The sequence below is a fragment of the Meleagris gallopavo genome, chromosome 2 (assembly GCF_905368555.1).
Source record: "Meleagris gallopavo chromosome 2, MGAL_WU_HG_1.1, whole genome shotgun sequence".
In the NCBI taxonomy this organism is placed as follows: Eukaryota; Metazoa; Chordata; class Aves; order Galliformes; family Phasianidae; genus Meleagris; species Meleagris gallopavo.
In genome coordinates this window covers 22713999-22728477 of record NC_139405.1, presented here as the reverse complement: position 1 = coordinate 22728477, position 14479 = coordinate 22713999, and the positions used below count along the sequence as shown (strand labels likewise).

Genomic DNA, 14479 nt, shown 5'->3' with positions numbered 1-14479 from the left:
ACGTTTTTTCATATACAGAGACCACATTGTCAAACAAAAACCTGCAGTGAGTCATACTCAGGAGCAAGACTAGCAGATGTCTTATATAAGCACAAATTAAAAAATTGAGTTACTGATAGCAAAAATTGATCACAGACACAGGTATTATTGAGTTGACATATTCCACTTACACAATGAATATTTCCTTGAGATTTTAACTCCCTTCTAATCCCTTACAAAAATAATATTTATGATTTTCACAAGCGGGATTATCTCCAGGTAGGTTTTTCTAGCTGTGGCCACGAAACATCCAATGAAAACAGACACAAAAATCTGAAGAGTGGAATAACATTTGCATTGAGTAATTTATCTGGTAAATTTTACTTCATTTTTTCTGCTGAGAAAATAACCATCAGCAGAGACCAACTGATTGCGAATAGCTCTTTGCAAAAACTCAGTAGATGCCATTTACTTTCCTAAATGCCAGACAGATGCAAGTCACAGAGCTTATTGTTCTTCCATGGCTATATGAATACCTAACTTGTCCTAATGCAAACACCCACATGCGAAATTCTGAAATGTACAGACATTGGTGTCTGAATAGCTTAATTACATGAATGTTTGTTATTCAGATTAAGGCCAGTGGCATCATTTGTGATCTGCCAAATTCCTTCCAGTTTGCTCCTAGTCTTTTCTCCGTTTCTTTTTTCTCTGAAGAACTACCTGATCTTAACTGCCTGTGATGGAGAAATTCACCCATTGGTCAATAGTTCAAAGTATTAAACAGCCTTACATTTAAAACTATTCAATGCTTCTAAAATTAGTCCCTCAAATATTTGGCAGAAAACCCACAGAGATGGATTTATGGTAGAAGGTAACAATCTGAAAATTAACAGTGACTAATCATAGAATGGCTTGGATTGGAAGGGATCTCAAGGATCATCAAGTTCCAACCTCTCTGCCACAGGGGCAGGGCCACCAACATCCATATCTAATACTAGACCAGGCTGCCCAGGGCCCCATCCAATCTGGCCTTGAACACCTCCAGGGACAGAGCATCCACAACCTCTCTGGGCAGCCTGTTCCAGCACCTCACCACTCTCTCTGTAAAGAATTTCCACCTGATATCCAACCTAAATCTTCCCTCTGTGAGTTTAAAATCTTGCATAGTAGATTTTTTTTTTTTTTCAAAATGTTTTTCCTCCTTTAATTATTTACCTCATGAAGAAACCAAGTAGATAGGCTAATTGTGTTTGCAAGGTTGGGGCCCACTATACTTTGAAATTTCAAGAGGTTTATGCGTTGTTTGTCATTCCACTGTTTTTGACTAATGCCTAACAACAGCACAAGCAATCTCTTTGCTGAGCACTGACAGACATTGCTTTTAATCTCTAATTGTACAACAGGAGTGTGAAAATAGTAAATTATGTACACCTAATGAACTGAACATTTTGCCTTCTAAGACAAGTGCATAGAATTTGTTGCCAAGTCCATCATGCATGGTTGCAGCCTCCTGCAGCATCAATCTCTGTTAAACGAAGAACAGTTGTCTCAACCACATAAAGCAGAACTGGGGGCTGAAACCATGGGGATACAGTGCGTGTTACACACCAGTGTGCAATTCAGAGGGAGTATTGTAACAAAAAATGATTGCTTCCTTCAGTGAGACCAGCAACGTGCCCCAAGCCCAGTACACCACAGACACATCTTCGTTTAAGCCTGAGGTGAATGGATGCCTACTAAAAGTTTCTCAGCTAGACCAGTAAAATGGTCTTAAGTGAAAGCTAGCTAGCTAAGCAAGATCTTTAAGCCAAGCAAGCAGAAACAGAAGACTTTGCAGGACACACTAAAATCTATGCTGCACAGCTACAGATGGCTGTCATGTGGCACAGCCCATTCCAGTGTGGTCAGTTAATGCAACGCACATGCTGGTGAGCACCTCAGGACCAAAGCAGACAGCACTCCCTGTAGAAGCCTCTCCTCACTGTGGTCTGGCAAGGAGTGAATGGCATGATAGTTGAAAGGGATGTCTAAGAAATGAGCACACCATTATGGTATTGCTTTGAGCTCCTCCACCCTCATATCTGGACAGGAAGATGGATGCTTCAGCCAGTGGCTTCCCTCCACAGCTGACTGGTTCGCCATGAACCTGCCACCTCCACATCCCCACGTCATAGCACCACCACTTCAGCTGGTGGTAAGAAACATGTGGTGATCATTACACCAAAGAACTGCTGGGAGAACTGTCTCACTACAGTGTTAATGGGACCTCATCTCTGTGAGCGCTGCTGCTGTACAATTATAAAAATCGTTATTTGTGTGAAGAATCCAGTGGAATTAAACCAATGTGAAATTAGACTACGTGGTGAATCACACTCAAAGCATGGAAAATATTCCCAGTTACAAATGCTATGTTATGGTATTTTCCCAAATGAAACAATTATTCATAGCTTTTGGATAACAGAACTGAGACAAGATGAACTCGTAGGCATGAATAACTCTGAATGATGCTGCAGGCTTTTTGTCCATTTTTAATTCTCTTTTACCTTACAGAGGACTGATCATGTACCTGTAAGCATTGTAGAGATTCCTCTTTTCATTCATGTTTTGGCACCGTCCCTCAACAGAACAAGGCAGAGTGAAGTTCCGTGCTGGAAACTCCATAAAGCAGTCACTGTTACTGGTGCAAGAGCTTTCCTCAATACTGGCATCATCTAGATCCGTCACCTTCAGCTCCCCATCCACAATCACAAACTGTCGGGGGCGAAAATCCAGCAGTGTCACAGAGCCAAGAGGAGAGTGAGCCAAATAATGCAAAAGCCGAACTAAGCTGAGACATATCTGAAATACAAAAACATGGGTACCTAGCATCATTTTCTCAGTACAGACCGTAAAAATGAAACCACTTTGGTTGAAGATAGATTCATAAACACATGACTTAATATGGGCATTATAACTTATCCTCAACACCAAATATTGCAACTAAGGTATTTTTCATAGGATTAACATAGTTGATTGTAAAGCCCTTGGAGACTTGAAACAAAAATAAGCTTCTTTACCAGTGCTTTCCCACACTATTCTTGAAGCATGGCTCATTGTTGCTATTCTTACTTTGATAGAAATAAAAAGCCTTAACTTTTAATAACACATTACATACAAGCCTTGACCATGCCGTCTGTGTTTCTGCTCTGTACAAACTCCAGGTTAGGAATTTTGGCCCAAGTGCCAAGTGAGCTCCTACAGTCAAAGCTCAGACTGCAAACAGCATCTGCCAGTGCAGACAGACAGAGTCTGCCTCTGTATTGATCATGCCTTTTGACTGCTGTTACAATTATATATATAAGGGTTCCCCCTGTGTTTCTCTTTTACGGTTGAGAAGGAGTGTGTGTACCACAGTGGGCCTCCATGTGCCACTTTAAGGCTGGGGTGGAAGCTCTGCACAGACACTGTACTTTTCAGTTGCTGGAAACTCTAGAAACTTATTAGACAGCAAACTCAATGAAAGCTGAACTCAGTCCCTTACTAAAGAACTGTTTTGAATTAACACAAAAATAGCATTAATATAAACACAATTAAATATTGGAATTTTTATCCTCTATATTAAACTAATAACAGGTCTTACCCAGTCTAGCAAGGTTTTTATTGTTTATATATAATTTTGGTTTTTGTTAACGTACACTGTTAATGTCACATACATTGAAGTAGTCAAATCAAAATTCGATCTCAGGGCATAAACAATATGCCCAGGGGAGCACCTAAACACGTACCTCATGAAAAAGCAAAGGCTGAGCATGTCTGGAGCTATACTTCACAGACCGCACGTCTGTGCGACATTAGGACTATTCCCCACTTGTATAATCACCTCCTTGCTTGACTGGGCTAGAACGTTTATCCTACTTAAGTGATACCAAAGTTTACACAGTGATGGCTGTCCTGTGAATGAATACAGGCACAGTGATGGGATGCCAGAGCTGACCTTCCTTTCCTCCCTCTGAAAGTACACCAAATTCCTGCATGCGCTACCCTGAAATACTCAGTATTAGCCAAAACCAACCTATAATACACTTATCTTCAATTGTCAACAAACCCAGAATTCAGTTTGGATAAAAATACAGGTTGTCATCTGATATCACCACCTTTTCTCAAACCCAAAAGACACTGCTCCTGCATTGGCAACCTTTCTGAGCCCCTATGGACTGATGCCCTACATACCTACTATGAGTCTGGGGTATGAAAATCCATGTACAACAAAAGCCTTAAGTACGACAGTGAAGGCTTTGCTCTTCATCACACTCTGCTGACTGGAGCAGCATTGCCCTGGGGAGGAAGCTGGCTTCACAGACCAACACCAAGAAATTATTTGTAAGAACAACCAAGCCATTTATTTAGTCCTTTTCAGGACTGGGTCACCAAAATATCATAGAATAATTAAGGCTGGAAAAGACCACTGAGAACATAGTCCAACCATCAACCCACCACCCCTACGCTCACTAACCTGTGTCCCTCAGTTGCCACACCTACATGTTTCTTGAATGTCTTACATATCAATATATGATTTTATTTCCTCTTTCTTCTCTGTGCTAGTTGAGTCCTAGATAATTTCATGCTTGGTAGCTTGTCTAAGACAACTCTCCTTTACCTCCCTTTCTAAGTGCTCGCTCAGAAATATCCATACTAAGGGAATCTTTCCAATTCGTTACCCATCATCTAACATATCTCTTGGTAATTGACTGGGTACTCAGATGCCATCACAGTGTGTTGTTGGCGCTCTGTGGATGAGATGAGACAAAGACAGCTTCTACTTTCACGGAGCTGTGACAAGCACCTCCGCTGTTTATTATAGACCTATTTCTTCCAGGAGAAGGGAGCTGAAGTTGAGCTCCCTCATTGCTCCCAAACACAACTCAGAAGGCAGCATGGCCATAGGACCCTACCTGATAGACATCTTGCACACAGCTACCCAGCCTTGAGAGCACCAACTATAACAGTAGAGACGTAGGCTGTAGCATACCACAGTCTCCAAGCTTAGTCAGGGGCACTTTAATTCTCCCATACAGATGGAACCATACAGCCCAAAGTGTTTTAGATGAAAACTATTGCTGCCTTGAAACGTCTTGGGGAGTTAACCTCAGTCGACTAGACAGCCCAGTGTATACTGACTGAGACAGTGCTGTCTTGATCAAAGCATTGCTGCAGTCTGGCTTCATTTTGGACAAATTAAGTGTGACCTTCGTGCTCCTGGTAAATTGCCAGCGCAGTGGACAAGCCGCCTTTCAGATCTGTGTACATTGCTTTCACTCTCCCCCCGTAAAAGACAAGCAGAACAGGAAGTGGAAGAAAACAATTATAAAATCAACCTCGGATAATGATCAGGATAGAAAAGTAACATCCTTCTATTGTTTAAATTCCAGTTGCAGCACATAACGCTCAATGCCAAGAACTCTGAGCCTTGAGCTTTAACAAGTAAGAAACTTTTGCAGATACGATGTAAAAGCACATAAGCCAGCTACAATTAGATAACATTGACAGACAAAACAGCAAAGCATATTAAACACTGCAAAAAGGGAGTGTTAAAACTTGTTTCTAAACCAAGATGCAATCACAAGCAAAGCAAATGCTGAATAAATGTGAATTATACCACTCTGTGCATAACCTATGTTTCACACGTCATGCTTTTTCATATTCATCGTTCTCTTGTATGTCCCTTTTAAACAATTGTTACTTACTCGAAATCTGTCTTCCCAGGAAGTCTGTAAAAGCTGAATCATCTCTAAAGGTGAGCCTAGTTCAGTGATGGCCGTCAGCGTGTCTGGGATGTCATTGCTATCTTGGTAACAATAGCCATAGAGCTGAAAAAAAATCACAGGGCAGTATCAGTGTAACATATCTTGGTACGCTTGTATGTTTCTCAGAGGAAGAGGTGCAAAGTAAATATTTCTTACAAAGCGTTTAGCTGCCTTGAAGCCCTCCCCAGCAGCTTTTGGACCCCCTCATTTGAGGAACATTCCCTTGAAATCCCCAAAGGAAGCTCCTAAAGCAGCCAGCACAGCCCCTGTGGGTGTCACACCACTCCAGGCAAGTAAAGCGGCCATGCATGATTTCACATCAACAAATGTTTAAGAAAAAAACTAAAATATCCATGAATGTAGAAACAGAACTCTATCAGAAAAAAATTAGCTTAGTCTATGCAACATCTGGCTAAAGACAACTTGATTTTCTTAAAATTTCCCTAAATAAGACTGCTTAAAAGACATCACAAAATCTTTTAATGACATTTCCATAGAGCTATTATTTGTGCAATGACTGTGCATTTCAGTGAAATACAACTTGAAACGCAATTGAAATACCAGAACTTATCATTTGCCAGCCAGAAATTGCTTCTTGCTCTACTTGATGGACTTTCATATGCAGTACCATTAAAGAAGGACAAATATTTCAAAATATTATCTGCCAGTAGATTCTTCAATTTAAAAGAATTTAAATGGCAATTTCGGCCATGCTCCAGCTCCTTCTTGCATTCGCTTTCCAAGGACATCTGAGCGATTAATTTCCACTTGCACAAATAACTGCCCAAGAAGAATATTTAAGGGCTGCGGGGAAGAGCCAGCTTGCTTTATATGGAGTGGGACAATGCCTGACACAGCTACAGGGACAGGCTTTATATGCCACATGCCAAGCCCTGGCAGAGAGGCAGTTAAAGGAGCCTGATAAGGATCTGATTGCAACTTTTCAGCCAGTACAGCATGCACATGAAATAAAATTAAATGTAATCTCTGCCCCCAGTCAAATAAACTTAACAACAGAAGGGTTAGAGGGAGAGGGAAGGGGAAAAAAAAGAAAAAGAAAAGCAGCTTCAGAAAGTGCTCTGGTTCTATTCATCTCTGCTTTCCCAGAGTAACCTGATTTTTTTCCAAACCCTTTTTAGCTCTACAGAGCTCAGTGAAGCTGATGAGGATCTTTCCTACGCTGGGGGACATGGTACAGCCCCACAGAAGAGAGATTCATCCACTGCAAGGCCACCAGCAAAACCAAGAGCCGGAGGAACGAGAGCCGCCACAGACAGCTGCTGCCGCGAGCAGCTCTGGGTATGGAGCGTGCTCCTCCAGCTTGTGACCCTCACAGGCAGAAAAGCAAAGAGTGGGGCTAAGTCAGCAAATACGTGGCTTGTTCCAAACAAGGCTGCTAGCTCCGAGTGGAGCTGTCAGCAGTTCAATGAAAAAAAGCGTTCCAAAAACGCAAGTGAAGTAAACAGTTTTTCTTTTTGGTGTAAAGATGGCACTGCATTTCAAAACAACAGCTTAAACACGGAGTTTAACTTAAACGAAAAAAGAGCTAGAAAATTTTATTCTAAGACGTGCCAAAAAGATCTTGGCACTGATGCACAACTGAGAGTTTGGGATGGATGTTGATTGGAATAAATGAAATGGGAAAGCAGACCTTCCTCCTTGCAGCCACGTCAGCAATAATTTCTTAAGCAAGAGCCATTTGGATGGGACTTGGGCGTCTCTACCCTGGTTTTGTGCAGATGTTTACAGAAATTAGGAATGCGTGTTCAGTGAGCTATTGTGGATGCCCACAATCAACACACATCTGCTTAAATCTTCCGAACAAAAATAAGAATGAAATTCAATGAAAATATTTAGTGTACTGTCTACCGGTGTTCAGAGAAAGCCAAAATTTTCAGCACAGAGGGACTATGAGTGAAGTCTGCAATTTTTACTGGGTATTTCACTTCCCTTGTGTGAAACGACAGACAGAAAAACATCTGTGAGTGTCAGAATCAAACATCTGCTCCTCCACTGTGAACTCAGTGCTTGTCTGTAGCGCTCACTGTTACCCACTGAGGAAAAATGCCCTCAGGGAAGTGAAAAGGAATAGAGATGGGGAAACAACACTATCACAGTTAAGTGTTGAGTCACAGCAACAGAGAAGGCAAACAAGACATCAGACTTTGTTAGATAGTCTCATGTTTGTAAAAACTATTCCAAGAACTGAAAGAAGGAAGATAACAATTAGACATGAATTTGATTATAAAATGGGATACACGTATATCCACACATAAAATACTGATAAATCACTTACTACTTATGTGCAGATGAAATTAATTACAGTGCCTACTTGTATCTATTCTATCTTGATCCACAAGTTGCCATAGTTAACAGAGTTTCAGTTTGTTCTCAGAGAACTGGAACTTTTAAGCAGTAATTCTGCTTGGGCAATCAATCGGTACCCTGGCAAAAGTCTTTGTTGTCTGAGCATCTGAGATGCATTTTACTACTCTATTGCCCATCTACTCACTTCAGTCACTGCAGAAGTTGAAATGAGCTCGATACACACTGGGTTCCTTATTCTCAGAAGAATTCATCAACCATACCAGTGAGCAAGTTTGTGTAGGTCTAGCTTAAAATATATATAATCTATATATATAATCTAACCTGAGCTCTTTATTGCTTAAGTGAAACCTCCCCAGATGCAGCGCTATTACATAATTATATAGAGTTATAAAAGCACAGAAGTTTGATATACACAGGATTTATTGGGCTGCATTTATGCTTTTTCTAACTGAAGTCATGAAACTAAATGCAAAAATGCACATGTAATTATATGGTCATACTTGTATGTGCAATTATGATGATTACAAACTGAGTATGTCCCAACAGCCAATTAAGCATCTAAAACAGTTACATTCACCCCCTCCTGATAACCAACATCCAGAATGCAGGCACTTACTAAGTACAGAATATATAATAGAAGCAAAATACTCAGAGACAGTAATCCTCAGCCCTTTCATTTCATAACTGGCTTGTTAATACACATGGAGTTATTACACGAAACATTTTATTTGTTCCCCTTTTTTTTTTTTTTATTTGACCTACGCATTTTAAGGCCTGAAATGAGACAAACAGGTTTGTATTCCCAGACAGCAAGGTAAGAAACAGACAGTTGGACGCACATAACGAAAAGAAAAATAATAACCCAGGGAAACTGAATTTGGCTGGAAGCAGGAGATGATCCTCTATGCAAAATCCTGTCGGGCCGGACATCAGCCTCAGCGTCACAGAGCTGCGCTTTGGATATATTAAGGAATGATGGCTTTCATACTTTTTTGCAGCATGGTTCCAATTAAATGAGTGGAAAGAAATACAACTCACATCTTTTTGATATACCCAGTCACTGCAGTTAAATGCCACCTCAATATATTTTTTTGTAGGATCTAATAGCAAACAGTCACGGTACTGGGATGCCTCGCTTTCTGTTTAGAAAAAATGGAAGCCAGCTACAAAATGTTTAGCTGTTCTCACATCATGCGTCGTAACTCATTTAGGGCAGCCCTGTTTACTGAATTCTCCCTGGACTGTTTGTGTTTCCTCGCTCATAAAGACTCAGCCCCGTGCTGCTCTGCACTCTCCAGCCCCACAGCGGAGCATCTCCCAGCAGCAGCTCTGCTCCAAGGAACCACAGTCCACTCACTCCCTTCACAGCCCTACAAGCTACAGGACAGAGGTACCCTCCTGGACAAGCCAAAGGGACAGTGAAAGCAGAGGTCAGAGCCTTCACAAAAGATGACAAGCTTGCTGAATGAAAACACAAAATAAAGGAGCTAATTAAGCTGTCATCAGCAGGGCAAGGATATGCAAACAGGCCCTCCCACATTAACTAGGCATCCTTCCTGGGTTTTTGTTTGTTCCTTGGGTTTTTCCCCCAGAAAAATAAATGCTGAGGCAGAGCTACATCTTGGGGACCCAAGGTGCCTACCAGGACAGAATCCAGCAGCCACTGGCTCACAGAGTACCATTCCTCCTAGTCAGTAGCTATCCCCCATACTCCAAGATCTGTGCTGTTTATACAGTTTTACTAAAAACCACAGCACGCTGTGAAGCTTTCCCTACGCCTTCCTAGTTTTCAGCCCTTCATGCTCACATTTTTCATATTTTTTTTCCTACAACCACAAAATCTGGAAATCAATCCCACTGTCCCATACTGAACAGGAGATCTTCCCAACTTAGAGCCCTGAGGACAACCCCTTCCTGCAGTCACACAGTGACACTGCATTAGCAATGTCTGGAGACTTCATTCTATCTTTCAAGAAGAGTTTGCTCAAACTTACAAGAGAGAAGGACAGTTTAAAAAAAAGTCTTGCTTTCATAAAGAGCAACAGCAGCCAACGCTTGCCACGTCCTTTATTTTCCAAAGCACATGGACATAGATTTACCTCATCAAAATTGGCTGCATCGATGTTATATTTTACAGTGACTTGGTGCCAAGGGAAAATAAAAAAATCCCAGTGACACTGGTAGCATCTCATTAAGCTGTTTGTTTGGACTGGTGCACGTCAAAACCAGGAAGGCGCATTTCAGAAGCTTGTATGCCTCACTATTATCAAAGCCACCATAATCCTTTTTGACACAACCAATGCTTGGATCCAGCTGTCACCATCTGAGAGGGTGACATCACTCTAAGACCTACTGATCTCCCAAGTTCTAAATGTTTTTCTATTGCTGATTATATGTACACATAAGTACATACATATTTTTGCACGTCACATTCCACCAGTGAGGTGACTACATATATGAATATCTGTGTTTCTCTATTATATATACACACTATTTTCATCATTATATTATTTATACCTACATGTTTATTTAAACATGTATTTGCCACCTCACTCAGCTCAAAAGCATCTGCCAACCTGTAGTCTCCCCCTGGGAAAAGGATGAGTTCCCTGAAAGGATCAACTTTAAAGATCGATGCGAAGTCAGCTCTGCTGCTACAGAACATAAAGAGATGGTGTGTGAGAAGTAAATTAATTCTCCTCATCAAAATGGAGAAATCAAGCTCTGTTGAGCTCTGAGCTTCTCTGAAGACGACATTCAGACTGCAAGGGCTCAGCACCACTCAGGACCAGGACTGGGCCCAAAGCTGCATGCTGAAAGCTGTGAGGCAGAATTTCCTGCTGCTGCTGCCGAGCACTGGAACCGACAGCAAGCAGGGGGAATTCACACAGTAATTCAACATTCACAGCTCTGCCCAGGCTTTTATTTATAAATGTGGTATTATTAATAGCACTGAACTCAGAGTTGGAAGGTATGGGACCTCATACCTGTTTCTATTACTAAACATGGAATTATATTCATAGAAAAACTGGAATGCATTATTTAGAAATACACAGATATTACAGCTGACCATATACATCTACCAGCATATCCACAGATACCTCTCTATGTATTTTATCAGTATGTGTGTATACATATCTTCATACGCCTACTCATCTGACATATATTACATTGGCTATAATCTTAAGATTTAGTAACGTTATCTGCCATTTACTCACCCTGCTTTCCTTACACTCTGAAGTGGAAAATTCTTCTTCTAAAAACATTTACAGCACTCTGAATTTGCATTGCACTGCACAAGCTCAAGGCCTAACCCTGCAAATATTTAGTCACACAAGTAGTCTACTCTTGTAAAGCCTTCTGCGAGGACAAATAGATCACTCATCCAGCCAGGACCTCAATGGGAAGGCCCTGATATCACTGGAGGCGCAGTTCATTATCTTGTAAATAGCCAGACCAGAATCTGCCCTGACCTCCATCCACAGCGGCTGCATTCAGCTCCACTGCCCCAGAAGTTTAACCCTTATTACGACAATATTTTGCATTACAAAACTATCAAACAATCTCTGTGCACTGCATGATCAGAAAAGCTTGACCTGCTGGGATATCTATTGGATCCATCTGCGTAATTCTCCCTTCTTAGGCACCTGAGTCACATCTCTGTGTACTTTATCAGCATTAGGACAAGCTTGGGGTAGCAGCCACATATTCCGAGGAGAAAAAAAAAAAAAAAAAAAAATCAACTCTGTTCAAAATACATTGTTCCAAATTTGTCATAAAATGATTTAGAATGTTCGTATTCAGTGTATACTACTGGAATCTCAGGTTCAGATGGGTGTGATGAAAATTAACACCTCCTTTAAAATTAGTCCAGAGACAACTTTAGTATTACCATAGTGCCTAGAAGAACCAGTTCTTATCAAATTTTGTATGCCCATCACAGAGAACAAACACTGTAATGGGAGTTAGAAGCCACTGGGCACCTATCTGAGTTATCAGATGACTGTGTTGATGTAAAAGCCCATAAAAGAAGATCACATCACACTGCAGCACTTTCAGGTGTGGGTCCACCAACACTCTCCAGGACTGTGCAGCAAGTACAGGCCCCCCACCTTCCTGAAAAAGGTCCTAAGTCTTTAGTGCTGAAAGACTCCACGTTACCTTAAGCAAATTATTCATACCTTCTACACCTTATATTTGCCACCTTCAGTAGAAAAGGAAGGTCAATACTAAGCTTACCCGGCTACCCTGTATTTGGGGTGAGGATTGAAAAACTCGAAAACCCACAGATTTCCCTTACAATTCATATGTCATCACCCTGGTCAGAACTGGTTTCCAAGCCCCATTGGTCAGAGGATGGCATGGCCTTGATAACTCCCTGCTGCTCCTCTGGAACAGGCAAGCAGCAAGGGGAACACAACAGTGCCCACCCATGTTTCTGCCCCACCACGGGAATGAGCAGGGCCAGGCTCCCCAAAGGAATCTGGAGGAGGTTACAAGTCAACAGCTCGCATTAAAGAAGGCAGAAATTCAAACCAGAGTCTTCTGGAATGGTTTACATGGCACATAAAACAGAAACACAATCATAGAAATCATTCAACAACTGATTGGGATTAGTTTTATGAAAGCAGTCTTCAAGAGTATGGAGGATGCAGTACTTTTTTGCTAATTTGGAGGCACGTGCTCTTGCCTTATGGAAATCTCTCCCTGCCAACAGCTTTGTAAGCTGAACATCCCATGCAATTCAATGGGAAAAGCCAGGTTTTGGCAACTGGAGCATCAAGAGAGAGAGCTGGTTTGCAATTGTATCAGCCCTGTGCTTCCAGCAGCTCTGGCGTTCTTGTTAACAGATCCTTTCTTCACTCTTAAAAGTGTAGGATAACATCTGGGCCTTTTGGGAAGCAGTCTCGCAATAAAGAAGCACTTTGTGTAATTCTTCTTTCCTCGCCAAACCACATCTGTCTGCTCTCCCTGCCCTCCTCCACACCCGAGCTCCTCGGGGCTGCAGGGACACATACTGCAGCAGCGGACTGTCTCCACTGAGCCATCAGTAGGTGGCACTGCCTGCTTTCCTCTCTACCACATCAGTATCCGTTGCCAACATCCCACGCTCACCAACATCAACGACCTCAGACCAAGAAGACACCCAGGTGACTAAGAGGCCTTGTCTCTGTGAAAGGTGACGTGGAGCAACCAAGGGGACTACACAGCGGCAGCTCTTCACCAGAGGAAGGAAGTGGCCAGCAGCGGGAGAACCTATCCATGCTGCACAAGGCCTGGAGCTCCTCTGCTTCCGCAGTTCAGCAGACAGAGCCAGTCTGCCCCCGCATCACATCTTCAGCCAATCTGCCCTATGAGCAGTTCAAAGTGACTACTTAAAAAAAAGAAAAATCCCAGCCCATTAGGCACTTCACTTTGCAAGGTACACTCCCAACAACTGTGGTCCCATCCCAAACTCAGAAGCTCAGGCAGCACGTGGCATCAGCAGTCACTGACCAGCTTCTTGGATCAGCAGCGTGCAAAGCTTTCACGGTTGAGCCCCAGTCAGTTGCAAACGATGGCTCATTGCTGGGCATCCCGCCTAGTGGCAGCGAGGTTTGTCATTCGGCGTCCTGCAACACGGTCGCCACAAAGGGCATTCACTCACTGCCCATCTGCTGACAGCAGGGAGGTCCCCCAGTGGCTGCTTCCACCATGGCTTCACGGTCTGCTCTTCCCTTCCCCCTGCTTCTGGGAACACAGCGCTGAATTCATGCAAAAATGGGGGAGGACTGCTCCTTCCAGAGTCCCTCCTTTGCAAATATGCTGGCACTGAAACTAATTGTATATTGGACTTCCTCGCACTTGGAAAGACTGTCTGCTTCCACCTGGAATACGCAACATCCATTCAAAGCTTTACCACTTGAATTCTCATGCTAAAAGTAAGACTAGTGCCCTATCTCCCTGACTGCGCATACCTATAGGGAAACCATTATGGTAAAAAGGTCGGTAATTATCACTTGCAAAGAGAAGGAAATCCGATTTAAAATTGGGTATGTTAAATATGGTCAGCTAGCAAATCCCGCACCGCGGAGCTTGTCAGCTATGTGTTATTTTTAGTAAAATTTTAAGCAACGATGTGTGTATATATAAATATATGTTTTAAGAGCGATAAATACCATCACAGTAGTACTAAAAATCAGTCAGTAGCACTTGTGAACTGAATCGACTCCTGCTGCAGTGCCATTCCAGTACCCCATCGGCATACGCTACGCCAGCCGAGCGCTGAGTGCTCCCTGAGCTGCGGGTACCGGGCACTCCTTCCCCTACCACCGGCTGCAGACAAAGCCAGCATCACCTTCCGTTGAGCGTTTGTGATTGTTTTTAAGAAAGCGGCGGCTCCTTCT

General features: G+C 42.4%; 1 protein-coding gene across 1 annotated transcript in view; it reads right to left on the bottom strand.

Moving 5' to 3' along the window:
* The window catches only part of PKDCC (protein kinase domain containing, cytoplasmic), a 32969-nt gene that overhangs the window by 15064 nt on the left and 3426 nt on the right, over positions 1-14479 (bottom strand). Inside the window, exons 2-3 of the mRNA XM_085219332.1 lie at positions 5706-5828; positions 2549-2820 (exon numbers count right to left, since the gene is read on the bottom strand). Coding sequence (XP_085075458.1) covers positions 2549-2820; positions 5706-5828 — 395 coding nt within the window. The remainder of the gene's footprint in view (positions 1-2548; positions 2821-5705; positions 5829-14479) is intronic.